Source organism: Lodderomyces beijingensis (genome assembly GCF_963989305.1).
Source record: "Lodderomyces beijingensis strain CBS 14171 genome assembly, chromosome: 6".
In the NCBI taxonomy this organism is placed as follows: domain Eukaryota; kingdom Fungi; phylum Ascomycota; class Pichiomycetes; order Serinales; family Debaryomycetaceae; genus Lodderomyces; species Lodderomyces beijingensis.
Window position 1 is genome coordinate 1,324,478 of NC_089975.1, and position 22,243 is coordinate 1,346,720.

Below are 22,243 nucleotides of genomic sequence, written 5' to 3' on the forward strand. Positions count from 1 at the left end.
TTGGGTGCAGCTCTTTATTACAGCTGCACCAACGGCATAGCAAATTATTGTTTCATTAATCAATTGTAAATTAACTTGACCTTCGGACTCAAGCTACAAGTTACATTTTACAATTTACAAGCGAATTTTTATCAAAAACTGATAATTTCAACAAGTGCTCCTCACCATGAACCAAGTCATTTCAAACCCAAAATACTCGTCTCATGCCGCTGGTGCGTTGAAAGGAATATGGTCCTACTTGAAAAGTACGGCTAGACCAACAGTTCAAGTTTCTCGAGTTCATGCGCAGCCCAATTCAAAGCTATTGTTCATTTCGTCGCCAAGAGCAGCCAGTGGTCAATGGCCAACGCCAAAACCAAAAACGAAAGCTAAAACTGAAACTAAAACTGGCGCATCGAATTTTATTGCTGGTGGTTTTTTAAAACCAACTGGTTGCGGTAGTAGTGCTGCTGCTGCTCAATCAAGAACTGGCGAGTTTGGAATCAACCAGAGCCAAGGTCTTTTTGTTCCACGCAACCCATCCAAAGTCAGCTACTACAAGTCATTGAAACAATGGTCAAAGTCAGCCACCAACGACGATGGCTGGGAGGTCCTCATTGGACACGAAGACCTCGATTTGAGAGCCCTTCGTGATGAGGACTTCCAAGAGTGGAGACAAGAGGTGCTCAAGCCAATCAACCCGCGACGCGCTGATGTCACCCCCTCACCATTTATCGATCCTGAAGCTCAAAGGAGAAAACCATTGATTATCGCGGATGGTGGCAAAAGGACTGCACCTCATTCCAATACCAAATTGAAGGAAAAGAGGGCAGCTGATTCAACTGCTCCAGCTGAAGAGGCGAATGTCCAGTTGCAAATGGCAATCATGGCTTCCATTCAAAACCAAAAGTGTTTCCTGAGTGCAAATTACTCATCGATTGACGTTGGCAGTTCGCAATCTCACTCGCTTGCAAATTCCAGCTCCTCGGAAACTGTACCACAGTCACAATATTTGACACCGCCAACATCGGAATCCGTCGAGATGCAAGATCCACAAACATGCACGCGAGATGACTCGAATGGATCTTGCACATCTGCCTCGACTTTGCAAAAGATTATCGCTAAAGTTGCCAAATTTTTCGAAATTATTCAGAAATTTACAAAGAGGATTAAAAAAACGCTAAGGGCATTGCAAAGTAGAGAAAGTTAAACACAATTCAAAAAAAAAAAAAAAAAAGAAAAAGTAGAGGAGAATACGAAAAAAAAAACAGGCTTGCTTGCTGTTCCTTTGAGAGTTCAATGGAAGTTGAGTAACATGACCAATTGCATATTGGTCACAGATGCTGGAGGCTCGAGGTTCATTAATGGTGAACCCTCCTCTCCCAGCAGGCACTCCTTCCCTTTTCAATGTAAATCTCATCGATCAATCAAGCTGTACTTTCTCCGATCAATCAACTATTCAATCAGATTTGTGAGGGAATTCGACTTTGAGTTTACTTTACGCCAGCAATTTTCTTCCGTTGCTGGCTTGCGATGGACGCAAATTTAGTGGAATTGTGCGACATCGCCAGTAACTTCAATAGTTCCTTCCCCCCATTAGCATATCTGGTTCAATCAAGATTCAACTATATTGTTTTATTTTCTTGGTTTTCTACAAAATGACGATGGCTGTTATGAACTGCAAAAGGTTGACAAACTTCTGTTTTAACTTGTGCGGTGCAACTCCAAGTTTGCTATATATTGGTCTATATTTTTCTAATTTCTAACTTCTAATTTTTAACATTACCCCCCTCTACCCCTCCAACTACTCATGAAGTAAAAGAATTGAATTCGACGGCGTTGTATAATGACAGAAAGTCGGAATCTGCCTTAGCCTCCTGACCCCTCTCCGCATCTCTCTGGAGACCAGGTACTGGCTGATTGGAAAAGTTGGAGTTCAAGTTTAAATTAAAGTCAAAGTCAAAGTCAAATTCGTGGTTATCAGCCTCGTCATCAGCCAATGCATTGCCATCCAACTGTTCAAGAAACGACCGCGTCAAGTCTTGCTTGTTCTTGTAGGCTTGGTTCGCTTTCAGAACCTGGCTCTCGGCTAAAGTATCCTTTTTCAACTTTTCATAGTTCGCCAAAGCCCTGGTGTTGATGATCCGCAACTGCTTCACTCTCTGCGCCCAGTTAGACGTATACTTGAACTCGCCAGATGAATTGTGCCACACATTGGCAAATTGGTCCGCCAACATCACCAAGTTCCTCACAATCGTGGGCAACTGGTCTTGACTCACGAGCTTGAAATGACTTGTTGAAAAAACAGCTGGAACGCCCGATCGTCTATAAGTCTTGATCCTAAAAAATTTTCGGACGTGGCCTGGCAGTCCTCCAGTTGACATATCGGGTGAATCGTACTTTTGCGAGACGGTGCATGGTGAAATGACAATGTTTAAAAAATTAAACTGGCTCTTGATCAAGTTAAAGTTGAAATCTTGACTGCCCAGTTCGTCAAAGTAAATATTGACAAAGTTGTTGCCAATGTGGCGTTTTTTCAAATCAACTTGCTTTTGTCTTTCTATGCTAGCTGCAACGTCGTGAAACTGGGGCTCATTCTTTGACACCGCCTCCACCTGCTGCTGGTCTTGCTTCATTTCCATCATGGTTGCAATGTGAAACACAATTTGCGTGAGCTGGTCTCTCCAGAATCGCGTATATTTGCCGTCGACATTATTGTCAGTATCCAACCCGCCACAATACAACGTCCTGTTACCCTCCAATTCCGTCAAGTCCCCAATACTCCTCAAAAACTCTTGGTAGTCAGCCGAGCCGATTCTGTTGAGCAAAACCTCATTTTCCGTTGTTTGGCCCTTGCCCACATAAATGATACCTGCCTTGTGAAATTCCACACTGGGGATACGATCGAGCACAGATAAGCCTCGAAGTATCGTTGAGTCCTCAATGATGGGCGTGGGTTTTACCTTTGAGTCAAAGAGCTGCAAAAGATAGTAGTTCGGGCCCACTGCTGCCTCCTTGCCAACGTTGTTGCCATGATCAAGCTGCACAAAAAGCCTACTCACACCTGTGGGTTTCCGTATCATGATCTCGGTGTCGCCCAGATGAACATCGGTCTCGATCGCAACAACAGAGGTGCCAACAACCCACCTGTTCAACGACGTCTTGCTGGACGAACCCATCCCGTCATTCGAACGCTTGCTTGAGCTCGAGCTCGAGTTGATAAATTTAAGCGGATAGTCGCTATAGGTGAATCTCGTTATAAAATCCAAAAGGCCAATCGACTCGTCGCTAATCATCTTCGAGCCGTTGGTGTCGACGTCTTTCTCGTCGCATGAGATCAACAGCTTGATCAAAAAGGCTGAGACTTTTTTCCTGCTGCCCATCTCAATTCTCAAGAACCAGGAGCAGAGGACATTGTACGATAGCAACTTGATATATTGGAGTAGAATAGGGGACACCCCGCTGCTGCTCTGCCGCGTCAGTGGCGCATTCTCCACGACCGCGTCTATTCCGTGCAACTGCACCCCGTTTGATCGAGAATGAGGAGAATTAGGATGAGAAGAAACATCATCGTTGCGCGATTCCATATCCCGGGCGTACTCAACATACTTGATGGCAATGCCGAAAACCCGCTTATATTCTTCAATGGTGAAACTCGAAGTCAAAATCGGGAGATGGATCAATGCCATCAAAAACTCCAACGTGTGCGTACTGGCATTGACACTGGTGACTCGCGTCTGCAATTTGGTCAATATGAGCCCCAAGAACTTCTTAACCGACAAGGGGATCTCAAAGCAGCAAATGGTGAGAATGTTGATGCACGGGATAGCCGTTTTATCCCAAGAGCTCAACCCGAATATCAAGCTGTCGATGATTTCGTCTTCGTCGTTTTTGGAAAACTTGTCATGGTATCCAATCAAAGCGGAAAAAGTGCGGACAAACGCCACTTGCAAATCCCCCTTGGTGATTGTTTCGTTTGCGGGGAATGTCAATTGACTCGGCAAGTTCAATTTCAACTGGTTGCAAACGATGGACTTGAGGGCTACAATTTCCGCATCGTAGTTGATGAACAAACGCATGTTACTCAACTGGGCACAAAAATGGGCCCACACGTATGAATACACTTCCCAATCAACAAAGTTTTCGAAGATGAACAAGACAATCTTGAACCACTTGCGAATGTCAAGGTATTGTACCCCCGTTATGTGCACTTTGGAGGAAATGTTTCTGCCTTCTACTCTCAAACACTGCCGGGGTTTATCGAGAAACTGCTCCGTTACACAGCTCACTTCTTCAGGATAAGCCCACATTTGTCCAGGACTTTTGACGGGCGAGTCTCGCTTGAATGCAGAAGCCAAGCCCGACATGTCGGATGGTCGAACGAAGTAAAGGTAGTCTTCATTGGTAACGCGAAGTCTGACTAGACATTTTGCGATGATCAATAAGACCTGGCCGTCAACAGAATTGTTTGCTATTTTCATGATGGCATCGTAGCACATTTTGGATCTCTCGGGGTTTGCTTCGACAAAAGCTCGACATAACGAATCTGCAAACCGGCAAAGGAACTCACTACAGTCCAGCATCAGCAGCATCATCAGCATCTTCGGGGGCAAGGTGACGGGTGTGTTGACTGACGTGACAAACCCTCTTGACATGAGCACCTCATTCTTTGGCGTTTGCGACTTGGGCGCAAACTGCGGGATGAAAATGGTGACGAGTTTTTCAAAAGTCTTTGCAGGAGCCTTGGTGAATAGTAGATACGTCAATTTGCTAAGCACTTCGAGCACTTTCTCATCTTTCTCATCGATTGATTTCCGGAGCACGTCAATGAGCAATTCGTGGTTGATCTGGTCGGAGCCATAAACCAATCGCGAAGTCTCGTGAGCGTTAATGAGAACCTCAATACTTTTCACCCTGACCTGGACTGACACACAATCTTTCCTGTAGTAGAAATTGTTGAGCAAGTCGAAAGAAGCTTCCTTCCACAATGGGTTTAGAAGCGAGCACAGCTTGTCCTCGTCGCAGCTATCCAAGACAAACAAGGCCGCCATCTGTGACAAGTGCTTACTGCAGCCTAGTAGAAAATTGATCAACGTATCTCTAGGTGTGGAGATCTCCGAGGACTCAAATAATCGTATCAACGAGTCACAAAGAGTGGTGAGGTTTTTTGCATCCTCTTCGTCGTCAACTTTAACGAGTTTCAACACATCATACAAGGAATGCCCTTCCACGTACCATACTTGAAAGGGAAACAAGCGCTCCATCGACTGCAAGGGACTGACGCCAAAGTTGGTCTCGTACTCATCCTTTTTGAATGCCATTGCCAACGATTGCAAGATTTTTTTGTTCAATTGAGGATGGCCGAGCATCAACACCAGTTTCAACGCATTTAAATACAGAAAGTGCGGTAGTTTGAACATTTGCTCGCGCCGCACAACCATCATGATGTACAACTGCTGCGTCAAGAAGATGGACCCCAGGCAGCAGTAGAAATCTTTCGAGTTGGGAGTGCCCACCCGGCAATTGGCACCAGCGTCGACCATTTGGTCGAGGAGAACAGTCGGCACACACGTGTGGCCCGGATGAAGACACAAGAATTCAACAGCCTCTACTATACGCTTTGCGAGACTATCGTGCCGAGATTGGCACTGGCCGTAAAGGGTGCAAAAGTACCGAAGCACCTGCAACTTCACCTGGGACTCAACAAGACAGTTTTTTGAAATTGTAAAGATGATATCCACCACGCATGCATTTATTGTACTACTGCTGCTATCGTTGTTGTTGTTTTTGGTGTCGTTCTTGGTGTCGATTTTAAACTTGACTAGCTTATCGGCAATGCCATTGCAAGCCCGGTCACCGAGGACAGGTGCACTTTGAATGATGCACTCGTTGATGAAATTTAGGGCACGTTCGGCTTGCTCAAGGTTTTCAAGTTTATTCTTACTGGTTTGCGCATCGTCTAGTTTGCCTTGCTCCAGCATCCTGCAGATGACTATCAAGATCGTGTCGATCCATTTGAGAAAATTGCCGGCATCTTCCAAAATGATCAAGTCGTGTATATCGGTGCCTCCGTGGGTGAGTTTTGCCATCGCCAGCAAGAACAAGTCGAAATCGGGGTCGAAGTCCGAGTCTGAGTCCAGAAGGCGGCAATAGTTGTAGATGTCAACGAAATACCTCGTCTTTGTCCCTACTGAGTTGTCGTCCTTTTCCATACACGCGATGCAAAGTTGAAGGGCCTGCCTTCGGATCTCGGGCGGTTGCTTGATATCGCAAAAGTGCCGCACAATGTACCATATCTCCTGCACGGACGAGATGGAGTATTTCTGGATGGACCTTGTAAGCATGCGCAAGGCCTTGAGTTGCGAGCTCGACGACGACGATTTGGAGATGATCTGGTTTATCAAGTGCTGGAGGTTTTCATCCCCGCCAACAACAACGGGATTGATCGAGACTGGCACATTTTTGGTCGAAGTTTGCTTGAATGATTTGGTTAGTGATTTGAATACACTGCCTATTCCACTAGAAGTACCAAAACTGGGGTGATGAGTCGACATGTAAAGGAGAGGGGGAGAGGAGGGGGGGGGGGCAGGCTTTTTCCTCAGGCGTTTTCGTACATGTTTGATCAAGGAGCAGTCTTCTTTTTAATAGCACACATACTTTTTTTCCCTTTTTTTTTTTTCGCTTTCCTGGAGCAGCGATGGCTTTTGCAACAATTGAAATTGAGCAGTGTGGCTAGACTCTTATCCTAATATCCAAAAAAAAAGAGGAGAGTTTGCTTACACGCCGTGTTGATCTTTTTTAGCAGCAGCAAGCAGTGAGCACTAAAGCAGTTAGCTCGTCCTTAATGACAAGCAACTCTTGATTTTTTTTAAAAACGAAAAAAAAGTCCTTGGGAATGGTGTTTGGTAGTTTATTCGAATCACACAAGCTCTGAGCCTTTCAAGAGCTCGACCTCTATTATTCCAACTCAAGATGCAACTTGAGTTAAGAGTCAAGAGTATTACGTCGAGGGAAGGGGTCCGTGGTTCGTGGTTTCGTAGTTCAGGGTTCAAGAGCTCGACCTCTATTATTCCAACTCAAGATGCAACTTGAGTTAAGAGTCAAGAGTATTACGTCGAGGGAATGGTTCGTGGTTTCGTAGTTCAGGGTTCACAATTTTGTTTGAAGATTTGAGGACGCCTCTCCCCAAGCAAACTGTGCTGGTTGGTCCTTGGTCCTCAGCACAGGTTGATCCGCCTGTTGAAGCTTTTGTTATCGCGAGACAGAAACCAGGCCCCTTTGAGAGGTGCTGCATGAAAATTGACAGTGGGCATAGATGAGCAAATTTACTGAGCAAAATAAATGTAACCTATAGTGGTTGTTGGTAGTTGGTAGTGGCAGTTGGCAGTAGTAACCAGCAAGGTCCAATGACAAGCTGTGTTTCTTGTAGTTTAAAAGACCGGCAGTGGATGCTTGCCAAATAAATACAACTTGATATTTCCCAAATTGCTACTCTTGAAGCAGTCGAAACTGTTTGCATTTGGTCAAGTCTGCTTCTGAAGTTTGACCTTTACAGCACGAGGAGATTTCAAGTTGGAGACTCACCCCCGCACAGAAAATGAAACAATTGGCGTACTACACCAACTAATAGAAAGTCGGGTTCAAGGGAGACTGGGGGAGAAGGAGAAGGAGTTTCCGCTGTACCCGCAACCAACAGCACAGGTCTGGCAGTGGAGGGGAACTTATCTCCGATTGGCTGGAACACGGGATAGAAGTGAGAATAGGAAGAAGCACGTGCAGCTTGATCTGGTGTGTCAGTTGCCACCCCTGACTCAAGAAACTCGAGTAGTTGCTGTGAACATTGATTACTACTGTTTGGCGACGTCAATTGAACCTGGTGTGTACTGTGCGTTCGTGTGTGGTGTGTCGTCATTTCATTACTAATACTCACCACACACACACACACAGAGGGAGCAAAAAAACCCTCTCCCTTTGATTTTTCGATTTCGATTTCAATTGCAATTTTTTCTTCCAAATCGCGCACTCCCAACATCCACACGTTTTTCTTTCCTTTCATCATCGGTGCTTTCGATTGGTGTTGTAACGGTTTAACGCTTCACGAGTTTTATATCTTCAGAAAAATAGAAAAAATGGTCAAGGCTGGTATGTTACTTATATTCAAGCTCGATTGAACTCAATTGAACGGTTTTTTCAACGGCAATTGATTGATTATCAACGATTGCTGGGAGGCGCCCCCCCTCCCTGGACAACATCCCACATCCCACATCCCACATCCACACACTTCACACACCACGATTTTTCCACATCATTTACCACGATGATGCTTGCCATTCATATCCATGGACAGTTGGAATCATCCTGCCGCTCAATTGCTTGTCAAAAGTGTTGAATCGAAATATTGTCGGGTGTTTTTACTAACTTTTTTTGCTTTTTCTTTTAGTTGCTGTTGTCAGAGGTGACTCCAAAGTTAACGGTGTCGTCAAATTCGAACAAAAGTCCGAATCTGGTCCAACCACCATCTCCTGGGAAATTGCTGGAAACGACCCAAATGCATTGAGAGGTTTCCACGTCCACGCCTTTGGTGACAACACCAATGGCTGTACTTCTGCTGGTCCCCACTTTAACCCATTCGGTAAGACCCACGGTGCTCCGGAAGACGAAGAAAGACACGTTGGTGACTTGGGCAACATCTCAACCGACTCACACGGTGTTGCGAAAGGTACCAAGCAAGACTTGTTGATCAAGTTGATCGGTAAGGACTCTGTCCTTGGCAGAACCGTTGTTGTTCACGCTGGTACTGACGACTACGGTAAAGGTGGCTTTGAAGATTCCAAAACCACTGGTCACGCTGGTGCAAGACCTGCTTGCGGTGTCATTGGCATTTCCGAGTAGGTTTTGACCACCAAAGAAATGAAAAAAAAAAAAAATTGTTTCCAGTTATGATGGTATTTGTATGAGATTTGCTTTTTTTTTTTAAATACGCGTCAATAGTTTGAAGAGTGATACTGGTATGTCTTGGATGGAGTGTTGGATACTCACTGTGTATATCTTTGGCCTGTCTGCTGCTCTTGTCTAAGGGGGGAGGTCTTACTAGTACATCACCCCGCGGATCGTGAACCCCTTTCTTTTGTTGAAATTCTAATCCGAAATTGCTGCTGCGGGGGGGGCCACACGGAAAAGAGAAAACAAAAACCGAAACTGTAAGAAACCTAGAGCGAGATCAGTTTGATTGATTGAATAAACACAACAGGACCACGTAGACCCCCCATGAAGGACGGTATCTACGGCTACACGCTCTTTTCGCATCCCAACACTCTCCATTTTATGGAAAACTGGTCTAGCGACCCGCTACAATTCGATGACATCGACCTATCGCAGCTCCCGCCTCCAACGACATTCACAACAACAACAAACATCAACAGTGACTCGGCCCTCGATGAAGAAAACGATCTTGCCGCTTCAGTGAATGGAGACCCTAATAACAAATTTGCCATGAACAACTTGCGCCAAGCTCAGAAAAGGCGGTGGATGGATTTGAGACTTCATGAGTCGTTTAAACAAGATGCAAGGAGATTCGATGATGATTTGACTTTGTTGCCTAATATAATTGATCAGAATTCTACTTCGGTGTTGCTACTTAGAGACTGAACGAAAAAAGTAACTAGACAAGTAAAGAAAACGCTGGGGTAGTGAAGTGGACCCAGTGAAGGGCTTAACGCTAGTAAACCCGTTCCAGTATTGAATCATATTGCAAATTTTGCGATTGATCGAGTAAATGATGAATGTGGCAGAAAGGACGGTAATATCCGGATGGCAGTCGTTCACCTCGATCCCTCCCATCACCTTGAAAAATGTCAGGGGAAGGGGGGGGGGGGGGCAGACGATGCTGATCCGCTTATAAAGCTTTCTAATTATCTGATGCTGAAGAAGGAAGTTAAATCAGGTTCGAGAATTTAGTCCTGAAGGGGCTACTCGACAAAGCAGTTGATTTCTAGTATATCTTCTGGAGGGAGGTTTGAGAACAGTATACGAGAAATCAGAATTGTTGTCGTTTCAAAGTAGATGTGTACTCTGCTGAAAGTTGTAGGTGGTGAAAGTGTAGTACATTGCCGGTAAATAATTGTAATGTGGAAGACCCCCTTACTCTTTTGACAGAAGATAGGTCCCTTGGCCCAGTTGGTTAAGGCGTGGTGCTAATAACGCCAAGATCAGCAGTTCGATCCTGCTAGGGACCACTCAATTTTTTTTTTTTTTTTTTTCATTCTTGAACGATTCTTCTTGTAATCTTTCAACGTCACATCGCTGCCTTTTGTGAGCCCCTGGTGTAGTTGGATCTGACAGCGGAGTCGGTTCGAGTTCTAGTTCGACTTGACAGTGGTTATGCCTATTACCCGTTCAATTAAACAAAACTACTTGTCAGTATATATTCTACTCTAAAAAAAGATCAACGATCCTAGAAATGAAAAAAAAAGACAGACTCGAGATTCACCCCCCCCCCCCACTTGATTTTAACTGCCCTCCAGATCTTTAGGCTCAAACCGCTTGCACAACTCCCTCAATGCATCTTTGTTCTTCCAAACAGCACTGGCACACCTCGACATTGCTTTCTTCTTTGAAGTATCTGACGCCGTGGCAACGTTCAAGTTTCTGATTCTCAAGTGAACCGTGTGCTTATTGTTGTCCGTCGCGGCAATGACGTACTCGGGCCTGGTGGCGGTTTCCTTGCCAATCAAGGCGTACAATTGGTTCTTTGCGTCCCAGTCGACTTCGTCGTCGTAGTTGACGGGCACGGGGAACATCGAGGTGCGGATGGGCGACGCCGGTTTAAAGTCAGGATCGGACTTGCTTTCACCATTGTCCTTTGTCTCCTGCAACTTTTTCAATTTCTCCTTGTTCTTGACTTCGTTTCGTTCCCTTCGCGCAATCTTGATTGGCTTTTCCACCTTTTTGCGCTCCAAATAGTATTTTTCCAAAACGGCAGTGTTGTCCAATGCAGCCATGGCTGCTCGGAGACTTGCTTCTTTCGCGCCGGCCGCCGAGCCGCGCCCCAAGAACTCGCCCTTGATGGTACACTCAACCACGTACTCCACGTGGACACCATCTCCCACGGTGACCACCTTGTAGTTGGGGTGAACGTCCGCAGTGCCAATCTTGGAATACAACTCGGTCTTGGCGTCTCTATCCAAGGGGTCCTTGATGAACTCCAGCTGCAACTCTATAATTCTATTCTCGTACAAGTTCTCTAACCAATCCTTGACTTCTTGCAAGTCAAATTTCCTCTCGATCCCCAATGCACCCACGTATGCTTCAAAGACATCGGCATAGATCTTCTGCTCCCCGTTAGATAAAGTCCCCTCGGGGATTCTCGTCCTCAATTTTTTATCAAACCCGTAGTCGATGGCAATCTGTTTCAAGACTCGGTTATTGACCAACGCAGCTCGAATCTTGGATAAGTCGCCCTCGGAGCAATTGGGGAATTTCTCATAAATGATGAGCGTGATCAAATTGTTGAAGATCGAGTCACCGAAAAACTCCAATCGTTCATTATGCTTGTGAATCAAGGCCTCCGAGCCCAAGTAGGTCTTGTTGTTGACAGTGGACTTGTGGACAAACACCTTTTCGTATAAAGTTGTGTCATTGATGACTGGCAATGGCGGTAAATCATTCTTTACCCCATTGGGCGAGATCTCATTAACTGCATTATTAAAAGGTAGATTGAGTTGGACATTCTGAGCAGCGATTTTGGGCTCGGATCGCGCCGATGCTTCTAATTCTTCCTTTGTTAGCACAATGACGCCGTTGAGAATATCATCCAAGACGGGCAATTTGCCTAGCTTGTATTTCGACTTTAGTTTTGACGCTAGAGAAATCAAGTCTCCCTGTTGCAACTCACTACGCGTGCCGCTGTCCAACTCTGGCGAGTTGAGCAAGTAGGCCAATTCGTTATAAGTGGGGGCCTGGGTGAGGATAAGCTGAATACCCTTTTGCACGGCTTTCGTGGCGTACTCCAATCTTTGCATGTCTAAGAAACCAATCCTTTGAGGCGGTGGCTTATCAAATATAGGCTCAGTGAATGCCAGAGTTTTGCTGGCTTCAGTGATTCTAGCTTTTTTGGCACCACTACCTCCTTCCGGTTCTTGGTTTGAATCGGAAGAGCTTAGTTTTCTTTTCAAGTCGGTCTGCCTCTGGGATGGTTGGGATTGAGGTTGAGACTGAGATTGGGCTGCAGATTGGGATTGAGGTTGAGACTGAGATTGGGCTGCAGATTGGGATTGAGGTTGAGACTGAGATTGGGATGCAGATTGGGATTGAGGTTGAGACTGAGATTGGGATGCAGATTGGGATTGAGGTTGAGACTGAGATTGGGCTGCAGATTGGGATTGAGGTTGAGACTGAGATTGGGATTGAGGTTGAGACTGAGATTGGGATGCAGATTGGGATGCAGGTACAGTTTCAGGTTCCACTCCAACTTCAACGTCAGCTTCAACTTCAGCTTTAACGGGATCGTAACTTATAGTACCAAGAGCAGCTAAAAATGCTTCAAATTCAGATGATGACATTCCCCTTTTTTTGTTTTTCTTTTTTGCAAACAAATCAATACATCTACCTGAGAACTGGTTTTGAATGGAAAAAAAGATGCTGAGATAGCAAAAACCGGGCTGTAAAAGTCAAACAAAGAAAGCAATCAAGTAGACGTGTAATATGAAAGGTATTGAGATGGGGATTCGACTCTTGCTACAAAAAAAAAAATTGAAAACGCTATGGGTATAGAAGTTTTTTTTTTCGTTTTTTCAAGAAAGTAAAGACATGAGATAACGTCGGTGGATGATGGCGGATGATGGTGGATAGTGGCGACGGTGGATGGTGGCGACGGTGGTGTGGTTGGTGTGGGTGATGGTGGTAAATTAGGCTGTCAATTATGCATCTTTTGAAGTTTACTCAGTGAAGCTATTACCACTGCATCGAATAATACGAGGTTTGTGCTACCATGTGTATATACACATCCACGTCTGCCCCCCGTTAACTGATCTTATAACACACATACCTGTCTTCACCTTCACAATGTCTTTGCACATATCTTATCACACTGGACATATATAATCACTAGTAGGCACCGGTAAACGAGTCTTGCCATTGACAAGAAACCTCTACCACTGTTGAATTTTGACTTGGGGAAATCAGCAAGAAGTCTGTCACCAAAGCGTCTCACGTGACTTCCATTGCACCTGAAGAAAAGGGAAAAAAAAAATTCAGTTTCTGAACGGGCTATTGCAAATAAACCACCACCATCGACATCATACTGCAACAGCACAACATGCTCTCTATATGGCGGAAATATGGCATAGCTACGGCGGCGGCAGCAGCAGCAGCGGTAGGGACAGTGTCGCGATCTACGCTAGTCAAGACCTTCACAGTACACTACTCCCTCTCCACCTCCACCGAGACCACCACCACAACATCAATACCCGCTTTCATCCCAACTAACGAGAAACAACGGGCCTTTTTAAACAGACAGACAGAAAAGGATCTATTCTCAAGAAAGACCTACTTGCTCGACCTCTACAAGCACATGAACGACACCAACGAGATCATCTTGTACGTCCACCACAACAACTTGACCAAGTCGGAGAACCAGCATGTGCGTGAAGAGATCAAAAAGATTGGCGCCGTCAAGAACGAACAGGGGCTATACGTTGGTGGTGCCCGCTATACGATGTTGAAGAACTCGATATATTCGTTGTATCTTCGTTCTAGCCATGAGGTGGACCCCGCGGCTAAGGGAATGACGCTTAAGAATAAGGATCGCAAGCATCCGTTGTTGCCTTTGTTGGCGGGTCCCACTGCGTGCATCACGATTCCGGAATGCGAGCCCAGCGCCATTCTGCAAGTGCAGAAGATCTTGAAGAAGATGAGCGACAAGTTGATTATTATTGGTGCGCAAGTGGAAAAGAGCAGCGTGATGAATGCTGCCGAGTTGAACCTGTTTAAAAATTTGCCGGACAAACAAGGGTTGCAGGGTCAATTGTTGGGGTTGTTGACTATGTCTGGTGGTGCTGGCTTGGTTCAGACTTTGGAGACACCGGGCCATTTGTTGTATTTGACGATGGACACTAGAGCCAAGGATTTGGATCCCGAGGCTGAGAAGTGAAACCCCGCAAACCCCGCAAGAGCAAAAGTAAAAAAAGGGGGGACAGTAAAATAAGTAGAGTGATAGAAATGAGAGTGAGGGGGGGGGGGGTAATATCTGTAAATAAAAGATGTGGGTAAATTCTGAATTCGTGAATGGAATATGGGTGGATCTCTGCAATCTCTTGCAATCTCTGCGGTTGTGGGAATTTGACACAAAATTGGAATTTTCAATACACACGAGCCGGAAAAATTTCCAGGGCATCTTGAAACTCATCACGACGGGAGGTAGGATTAAATCCAGCAATACTAGCGCCTATAATGTCAGAAGAAGAAGCCAAGAGAGAACAACAGCACACGACTGCGCCACCCGTACTGAGTAAACGGAAAATATACCGCGATGCCAAAGAACAAAGCCGAAAGAAACAAGTGCGTATCGAACCTCCCCAACAAGATACACCCAGCTCCATTACCACCACAGCTTCATTAGAACAACCACTGGATGAGGTCAAGTTGCCGCAAAAGAGATTCTATCGACAACGAGCCCATTCGAACCCATTCTCGGACCATGCGTTAGACTACCCTCGATCGCCCCAGCTCATGGACTGGTCACAAATATATCCCCATATCAACACCGCCACCAACAACAAGCAAGTGGAGATTGCTGATATAGGATGCGGGTTTGGCGGGTTGTTGATTGACTTGGGCCCCGCGTTCAGCGAGACCTTGATTCTCGGAATGGAGATCCGCGTGCAGGTGACTCAGTACGTCGAAGACCGCATCTTGGCTTTACGCCATCAGCACGCGGAGAACGCCTATAAATACGATAATATTGGCGTGATTCGAGGCAACGCCATGAAATTCTTGCCCAATTTCTTTGCACGGGGACAGTTGCGCAAGATTTTCTTTTGTTTCCCCGATCCTCATTTTAAACAGCGCAAGCACAAGGCTAGAATCGTGACGAATACCCTCTTGAGTGAGTATGCGTTTGTTTTGCGGGAAGGCGGCGTGATATACACGATTACCGACGTTGAGGATCTACACGAGTGGATGGTTAAGCATTTGGACGAGCATCCGTTGTTTGAAAGATTGAGCAAGGAGTGGGAAGATCAAGATGAATGTGTCAAGATTATGTACAATTCAACCGAGGAAGGGCAAAAAGTCACGAGAAACAAGGGCAGTAAATGGGTTGCATGTTACAAGAGGTTGCCAAACCCCGAGGATTGCGAGTAGCATCTTAGAAAAGATAGTCAATATATATAAATATATATATACTAATAGAGTGTGAATAATTGATTGTGGTTGTTGATTGTGGTTGTTGATTGTGGTTATTGATTGATTGATTGATTGATTGATTGATTGATTGATTGATTGATTGATTGATTGATTGATTGATTGATTGATTGATTGATTGATTGATTAATTGACTGATTGGGTTAGATTCGTAGAGAATGGCTTTGGTGGCCACTCTGCACAAACTCATACGGTGCAACAAAAAAAAAAAAAAAGGAGAAAAGGAAAAGAAAAAAGGGAAAAGGGAGGGGGGAAAGGTAGGGTGATAATAAATAACAACAACAACAACAACAACTAGACTCTAAGGGCCTGTGGTCCACTTAGAATCTGCTTAGTATTTGTGTTCTTGAGTAGTGTCGGCAAAGTCATCGGTGTCATCGTCAAAGTCATCGTGTTTAGGGACTTTTGGGAAGTCCGACTTGTGGATGGGAACCGTGGTTGAAGTCGTGGCTCCAGATGACACACCAGAAGAACTAGCAATATGGTCATCAGCAGCATTTCCATACGAGGTAGCTTTTGAGTTTCCCACGGTTGAGCCAGCGGTTCTAACTGGGATCTTGGACTGGATAAACTCGCCCACGGGGCCCAACTTCTTGATCAAGTCATCGACAACTGGGCCGGCTTTTTGCTGAGCTTCGTCGGTCAATTTCGCGAATCTGGACTTGGCGCAAGCAGTGTATTTACCCACGGCAGCATCGATTTCCTTTTGGTAGGTCTTGTAAAAGTATGGCACTGTGAACACAAACACGAGGCCAAAAACAAACAAGTTGAAAAACGAAACGTAGGAGGTAACCTTGTACAAAATGTACGAAACACCAGCTGCTTTCAACGTGGTTTCGATATCTTGAGCAAAAATGATTTGATTAATAGTTTTTTCAACTTCCACATTCAAATCAGCAATCGAAGGCAACACTTGCTTGTTGAACTTGGTTGCATAGGAGCTATTGGTGGTGAAGTTCTTGAAGTAGTTGGTGACAAAGCCTCTACCAGTGAGCAACTTCCCGGCGTACTCCGCAGCAGCCGACAACAACAAGGCAATGTAAGCAACGTGGAAAAAGATATTGACCAAGTTAATGGTGTGGAAAATGACCAAGGTCGACACAATCGAGCCAAACACTTTCCCGGTGTAGACGGGGTCTTGCCAAGTCAACAAGTAGGCGACTGCGCTGTGTGAACGAGTGGTGGTTGCACCACTCGAGGCAGCAGCAGCACCACCAGTGGGTTTTTCACCCACCGCAGTGTTGGTGGGAGCAGCAAAAGGGTTTGATGGTTTCGACTGGGTAGTCGATTCGCCAATTGGAGGCGGAATCTCGCCTCCAGTAGGAATAGCACTCGAATGCTGTTGAGATGGATTAATCGATGACATATTTATTCAACAAAGAAAAAAAAAAAAGGGGTGCTAGTGAAATCTCTTGCTTGATTCCAACCAAAAATAAAAACTGTATGGAAATTGAAAATTTCAGCTGATAAGAAGAATCAATTGGTTGAATAATCGATTGAGGCGTTTCCTGTTGATGGATCAGAATTTCAATTGATCTTATTCGACGCAAGATATCAATTGGTTGAAAAAGGGGGTTCGAAAAGGAAAAGGAAAGAGGAAAATGTGGCAATCTCTCTTGGGATTTTTTATTTAAATTGGGCTTATGAGGCAAGGGGGGGGGGGGGGCGGCACCGAGCAGGAAGAAAAAAAATCTCTTAATTTACTGCAACTTTATCTCTGTCAAGCATAAGCTATTGACATTGGTGGCGGCAGGGGGGCCGTTCCACTTCTATCCGACACTTCAGGAACTCTCGATTACCAAGTATGTACTCTAGACTCTACCATCAGTGCCTCCCTATAATTGAAACCCCCCAGTCTATTTCCCCTGTTTTCTGCTTTCTCAGCGCCATACTTGCACCTTGTGCCATGTCCACGTCTCAGTAATTAAATCACCGTGTAACCTCGGCAGGAGAAAAAAAAAATTTGATGGCGAGAGAGAGAGAGAGCGAGAGTGCAAGGAACATGATAACGGGGCCATACGCACTTGCCAGCAATCCAAATAGCAGCCGTTTATCATACGTGGTGAGGCGTCTGGGCAGGAAACGAGTTGGTGGCGAGGTGGGCGGGGAGGGGAAAGCATTCTCTACTATACTTTGGCGACGAGTTCTTGTTGCCCAATTTCTGGGTTGCTATTTGGTCTCAAATGTCATCCCTCGTTGCCAGAAAAACTCAAATTTTCACCGCTCATGCTAGGTTACTTTAACTCTATGGTTGCTGGTGGTGGAGGTAGTAAAAAGATAACAGCTACAAGAAAACTGACAGGCCCAATGAGTTATGAGTTTGGTTCCCGCAAGGCGTTTTTGAATTGCAACCACAGAGGGTAAGTGGTCGGTAAGGCAGCAATCGTATTGCTTGTTGCAACGCACGCCCCGAGAACCCTTAATGTCGTCTGACTCCAGCTGCCCTGCACGTGACAAAACCGAACAGCAACCGAGAGATTCACACGACCCCTAATCGCCTTCCACTGTGGCTTGTTTTATTGCTCCACGCAAGAGAACAGTCACGTGACTAGAGTGGGGGGACCCCTCCGGTGGTAGTATATGCATGTATATATATCGTGTCGTGTCGTGTCGTGTTTTCAGCCGAATAACACGACACTAGCCGACCCAGCACCCATATCCCCCCCAGCTTGAAATGAACCCTTTGCGAGAATACTACGACGGCAGCCGGAGGCGTTTCCCACGTTACAAGTAAGTACCCTTCGTGAGTCCTGGTTTGAGTGACATCAACTCCCCAGCTCCTCAATAATAAACAATGTAGCGCCACCATGTCCCCTGCGTTTCCCCAACACCATACCATCACCGTACTGCCGACTGAGCGAGCTCATGGCCTCCTGCACTTTGGCCTCGTTATTGTCGTTGTCGTTGTTGCTCTCTTCGCCATTTTGCGCGCTGCTCGAGCTTGCGGCTGACGGTAGCTTGAGCTTGATTCCGATGTAGCTGAGGGCTGTGCTTATGCATATGCAGAATATTAGTAAGTGCATTTAACACGGTTGCTCCTGTTTAGAAATAAAATGGTGTTCACTGTTAGCAGTGGTAGTAGTAGCTAGGTAGTTTATGGTTCTTGATGTTCTGAGGATGCCCTTTTATCTTGAAGTCTCGGTCATCGTCATGCCTTGGGGTTGACTTTACGATGCATTTGCACTAACTATGGTACGATATGTATGTGTATGTCAGTGGACATACACATTACAAGGGACAAGGGGCTTATCAAAAAGAATTAAAAAAAGATTTAAAAGTCTAAAGGTTGTGGGTTTGCTGGTTTATTTTATTCACTAACAGCACTAGTGTCTTGCTTTTTTTTTGAAAAAGTGCTACATGCTATGGGGTCTGTGGCCTGAATCAGCCGCATCTCGGTTGGCATCCTTTTTTAACATGGATTGCATATTAGAGGGTACCGCACCGCATTCTACCCCCCCCCCCCCTTGTCTTATCCGGAAACCAAGTTCTTCAACTTTGTCAACTGTTGGAAATACGCTATAATGTCATCGCCACCACCTATTTTCGCTGCGGTAGTACCATTTTGTACTCCGCTTTCCCTTTGCAAGGACTCGATTCGCTCGCATAGTGCTTGGTACTCCTTGATCGACTTGGGCCCAATCATCCCTTCCAACCAATCGCAATACAACTTGTTATACTGCTTGACAATCAACTCCATAAACTTATCCAACGTTTGCCTGTCGCCTTTACCTTGCTGACATAGCTTTAAGCATTCATCAATGGGAATGATCAACCGATCAGCGACGTGGACTATGATGGTTGACTTTGTGAATTCGATTTGATCGCAGAGTTTTTCATTGAATGACTGGTATATCGATCGGATATAGGGGTTCTGTTTCAACTTCTTGCTGCCAACTTGAGATTTTGGTGGTTGAGGCGGCGGAGGTGGAGGAGCAGGAGGCAGTGAAAATGCCCCTGCACGCGGATCTAATGTTTTTCTCGATTCGTCTCGACTAGCTTCCATCTCGAGCGTCTTCAACAATTGGTCAAGATCGGAAATGACGCCATTCTGCTCATCCTGCGTCCGTTTCTCTTCATCTTCAAGAAACTTCTGCCACAATTTGCAGTAGCTCAATTGTAGATTCAAAAATTCAATCAACTGCGGTCCCAAGTTGAACAACTTTTCTCGCAATTGCCGTAGACACATCAACTGGTGCTCAAGATGCGATGTGTCGACCTGCTTGTTGCTATGTAAGTGGGGTGCCACCAACGTTATCGGTTTGTGAGTGCTCAAACTCGGCCCCGCCTTGGGATGCCGATTCTCATTTGATTTTCTCAAGGGTATCGAAGTCGTTGAAGTTGAAACTGAAGTTGAGGTTGAGGTTGACTTTGACGTTGAAATTGAAGTTGACGTTGATAAGGCGAGCACGTCTTTGGTTTTGCTCGGCAAGGGTAGATCGGGAACTTTCCCCGTTGGTTTGAGTGGGTGGCCGCGTTGATCGCGTAACGACTGCTGTCTCGGAGGCGGATGACCTTTATTATTATCAAGAGACTCTTGCTGCTGAAGCACCAGCTTCATTTGCTCCGTCATTGTTTTTTGCTTATTTGCACTGCTCAGTTTGTCGTTATCTTGAGCAGCACCATGTGTCTTGACCAGTTCCCTCGAGTCCTCTTTTCTCACGCTCAATGGCTCAGAGATCTTCAATTTTGTTTGTTGAGTGTGCTTATCGGTGTCATTAGAAGAAATGTGTTTCTTTACCATATTGGAAAACGACGACTTTAATGAAGTTGCCCTCGACACCGATGAAGAAGTCGAAGAACCAGCAGCAGCAGCAGCAGCCGAAGATGACGTCTTTCTTCTGCCGAGACGTGCGCTGGTGGTGGTGACTTTGCCCAACTGTTTCACTCTATATTTCGAATGCGTTATATCATTATCAGTCGAGGAGCTCAAGGGGTTTCCTTTGAAATCGGCCAATTGCTGTGCATTGTAAAGCTTGGAGTAGTCGAAATTCTTGAAATGGCAATACTCGGGGAACTTGGCCTCTAGCTGAAGATTAATCTTTTCCAAATCCTTCCAATCTGAAACCGGGCTGCGTTTCTTCATTTCGTCAATCTGGGGCAATTTGGAAGTGATCGAGTTGAGCTTGACGAGACAAGTTTCCAAATCTTGGCAGTTGCGCCTATGGGCCATTTCATTCAAGTGGTCTCTCGTGAGCTTGATGTAGGAGGGCAACTTGTACCAGATTTCCATGGGAATAGCGAGCCACTTGGCGTCTCGCACTTGCTTGCTAAGGAGAAAGTCCAATTTATAGTAGTAGCTCATCAAGTTAAACTTGAACTCGTTTGAAAACAACGAGGTGTTGATCAAGTCTCCAATGTTGATCTCCTCGATCGAACAATTGTAGACAAATTGGAAGATGTTGCAATTGATCAAGTCGCTATCAAGTTCCTTTTGCGACTTGTGCAGATTGATGGGGTTCAATGCAATACCGGCGTGGACACTCAATGCTCTCAACACACTCAAGATCATTTTCCGGTACCCTTCGCTGATCTTGGCCAAGTTATGTAGCACCAACCCTCCTTCGTACGAGTCGTTCCAAAATAAACTACTGGCTTCAATGTAGTCTTCCCACTCCTTATATTTGCCAATGACATAGTTGAGAAACTCAATGACGTGCTGTTGGTACTGGAACTTAACGTCTCGAATTAGGTGGTGCGGTAGAGCTTCGGGCGATATCCTCGAGCTTGTTTTGAAATTTCTGCTGGTGGTGGGGGCTCCACTCGACAATGTTTGAGACGATGCAAATTTGGGCTCATTGTTCCTCTGCTGGCTGCGCTCTACAACGGGCGGAATAGCTATCATCTCGTTTGCTTGGTGGTGCAAGTTGTTTCCCAAATTCAATGGATGGGGCCGCGGCCGCTGATGTTTTTCCTCACGCGTGGTTATGTTGTTTCTTTGAATCGTGGGCAAGCCCCGGTGATTCTGGTAGAGTTGGGTATGGCCAGAATCGGAAGGGGCAAAATGAGCTTCCCGGTTTGAATTTGGACTTGGAGTTGAATTATTGGTGGTGCCTATGTCAGTAAAGTTCAACCACGTTGGACAACTTGGGTCAATATCCACTGGAAGTACCGTGTCCTTGTCGTCGAGCGTCTCCTCGTCGTGAACAATAATTTCCTTGCGGTAGCAATACGACAGATCCCCGTTTTCAACCTGAGAAATAACCGTATTCATGATTTCCCTATTTTTTTTTTTAATAGCCCAGTCCCTTTATCCTCTTTGGTTGTTTTTTTTTTTCTTTTATTACCACAAGACACCTTGTGAATTGTTATCCTGCTTTCGTTTTGGTTGAAGTGAAAATGGCTATTATTATAATTTTCCAGTTTAGGGCAGAGAAGAAGGGGTTGCGTGTGTGTGAAGGAAGTGAGGGAGGGGGGTCTGGATAAGGTTAAATCCGTTTGTAATATTATAAGCTTTGGCTTCTTGGCGATAACAACTTTTCAACTTTTCACCTTTTCAAATATTCAGCTTTTCAGCTTCTAATTGGCAATAAAAACTGTCTATGGATAATCCGGCGTGGGGAGGGGGGGGGGAGAGGGCGTTCTTCAACACGGGCTGTTTGAGCTCTTCTTGAGTTGGAAAAGCGTGACACCGTGCCGTTGGAAGGATCAACTGGTTGCAGGTGTCAGAAATGTCGAGAAATCAAAAAAAAAACAAATAGTATGGAAGGTCTGGAAATTTTATCATGTAAAGACCACTGTTTACTCGCTAGTGATCCAACATACTTGCATTTCTTTCAGATTTGTTTCAGGAAAAAGAATAGGTTGATGGTACGTGAATGTGACCCACCAGGGCTTTGGCTGGTTG

General features: G+C 45.4%; 10 protein-coding genes across 10 annotated transcripts; 5 read left to right on the top strand and 5 right to left on the bottom strand. All coding sequences in view use genetic code 12, as the record gives it.

Moving 5' to 3' along the window:
* Positions 1–166: 166 nt before the first annotated feature.
* On the top strand, positions 167–1,189 carry LODBEIA_P52620 (uncharacterized protein; the record flags this gene model as incomplete). The annotated part of the gene is made up of 1 exon (XM_066975575.1): positions 167–1,189. One exon carries the CDS (start codon positions 167–169, stop codon positions 1,187–1,189), a length of 1,023 nt encoding a protein of 340 aa, XP_066832200.1.
* Positions 1,190–1,787: 598 nt separating this feature from the next.
* Positions 1,788–6,533, bottom strand: LODBEIA_P52630 (uncharacterized protein; the record flags this gene model as incomplete). The annotated part of the gene is made up of 1 exon (XM_066975576.1): positions 1,788–6,533. The coding sequence occupies one exon, from the start codon at positions 6,531–6,533 to the stop codon at positions 1,788–1,790; it is 4,746 nt and encodes a 1,581-aa protein (XP_066832201.1).
* Positions 6,534–8,108: 1,575 nt separating this feature from the next.
* On the top strand, positions 8,109–8,871 carry LODBEIA_P52640 (uncharacterized protein; the record flags this gene model as incomplete). The annotated part of the gene is made up of 2 exons (XM_066975577.1): positions 8,109–8,121; positions 8,420–8,871. The coding sequence occupies 2 exons, from the start codon at positions 8,109–8,111 to the stop codon at positions 8,869–8,871; spliced, it is 465 nt and encodes a 154-aa protein (XP_066832202.1).
* Positions 8,872–9,246: 375 nt separating this feature from the next.
* Positions 9,247–9,627, top strand: LODBEIA_P52650 (uncharacterized protein; the record flags this gene model as incomplete). The annotated part of the gene is made up of 1 exon (XM_066975578.1): positions 9,247–9,627. One exon carries the CDS (start codon positions 9,247–9,249, stop codon positions 9,625–9,627), a length of 381 nt encoding a protein of 126 aa, XP_066832203.1.
* Positions 9,628–10,487: 860 nt separating this feature from the next.
* LODBEIA_P52660 (uncharacterized protein) lies at positions 10,488–12,539 on the bottom strand (the record flags this gene model as incomplete). Its single annotated transcript, XM_066975579.1, has 1 exon — positions 10,488–12,539. The coding sequence occupies one exon, from the start codon at positions 12,537–12,539 to the stop codon at positions 10,488–10,490; it is 2,052 nt and encodes a 683-aa protein (XP_066832204.1).
* A 755-nt stretch (positions 12,540–13,294) lies between these two features.
* Positions 13,295–14,128, top strand: LODBEIA_P52670 (mitochondrial 54S ribosomal protein uL10m; the record flags this gene model as incomplete). The annotated part of the gene is made up of 1 exon (XM_066975580.1): positions 13,295–14,128. The coding sequence occupies one exon, from the start codon at positions 13,295–13,297 to the stop codon at positions 14,126–14,128; it is 834 nt and encodes a 277-aa protein (XP_066832205.1).
* A 299-nt stretch (positions 14,129–14,427) lies between these two features.
* LODBEIA_P52680 (uncharacterized protein) lies at positions 14,428–15,339 on the top strand (the record flags this gene model as incomplete). Its single annotated transcript, XM_066975581.1, has 1 exon — positions 14,428–15,339. One exon carries the CDS (start codon positions 14,428–14,430, stop codon positions 15,337–15,339), a length of 912 nt encoding a protein of 303 aa, XP_066832206.1.
* A 391-nt stretch (positions 15,340–15,730) lies between these two features.
* Positions 15,731–16,765, bottom strand: LODBEIA_P52690 (uncharacterized protein; the record flags this gene model as incomplete). The annotated part of the gene is made up of 1 exon (XM_066975582.1): positions 15,731–16,765. The coding sequence occupies one exon, from the start codon at positions 16,763–16,765 to the stop codon at positions 15,731–15,733; it is 1,035 nt and encodes a 344-aa protein (XP_066832207.1).
* A 1,399-nt stretch (positions 16,766–18,164) lies between these two features.
* LODBEIA_P52700 (uncharacterized protein) lies at positions 18,165–18,422 on the bottom strand (the record flags this gene model as incomplete). Its single annotated transcript, XM_066975584.1, has 1 exon — positions 18,165–18,422. One exon carries the CDS (start codon positions 18,420–18,422, stop codon positions 18,165–18,167), a length of 258 nt encoding a protein of 85 aa, XP_066832208.1.
* Positions 18,423–18,868: 446 nt separating this feature from the next.
* Positions 18,869–21,610, bottom strand: LODBEIA_P52710 (uncharacterized protein; the record flags this gene model as incomplete). Its single annotated transcript, XM_066975585.1, has 1 exon — positions 18,869–21,610. The coding sequence occupies one exon, from the start codon at positions 21,608–21,610 to the stop codon at positions 18,869–18,871; it is 2,742 nt and encodes a 913-aa protein (XP_066832209.1).
* Between the last annotated feature and the right edge of the window lie 633 nt (positions 21,611–22,243).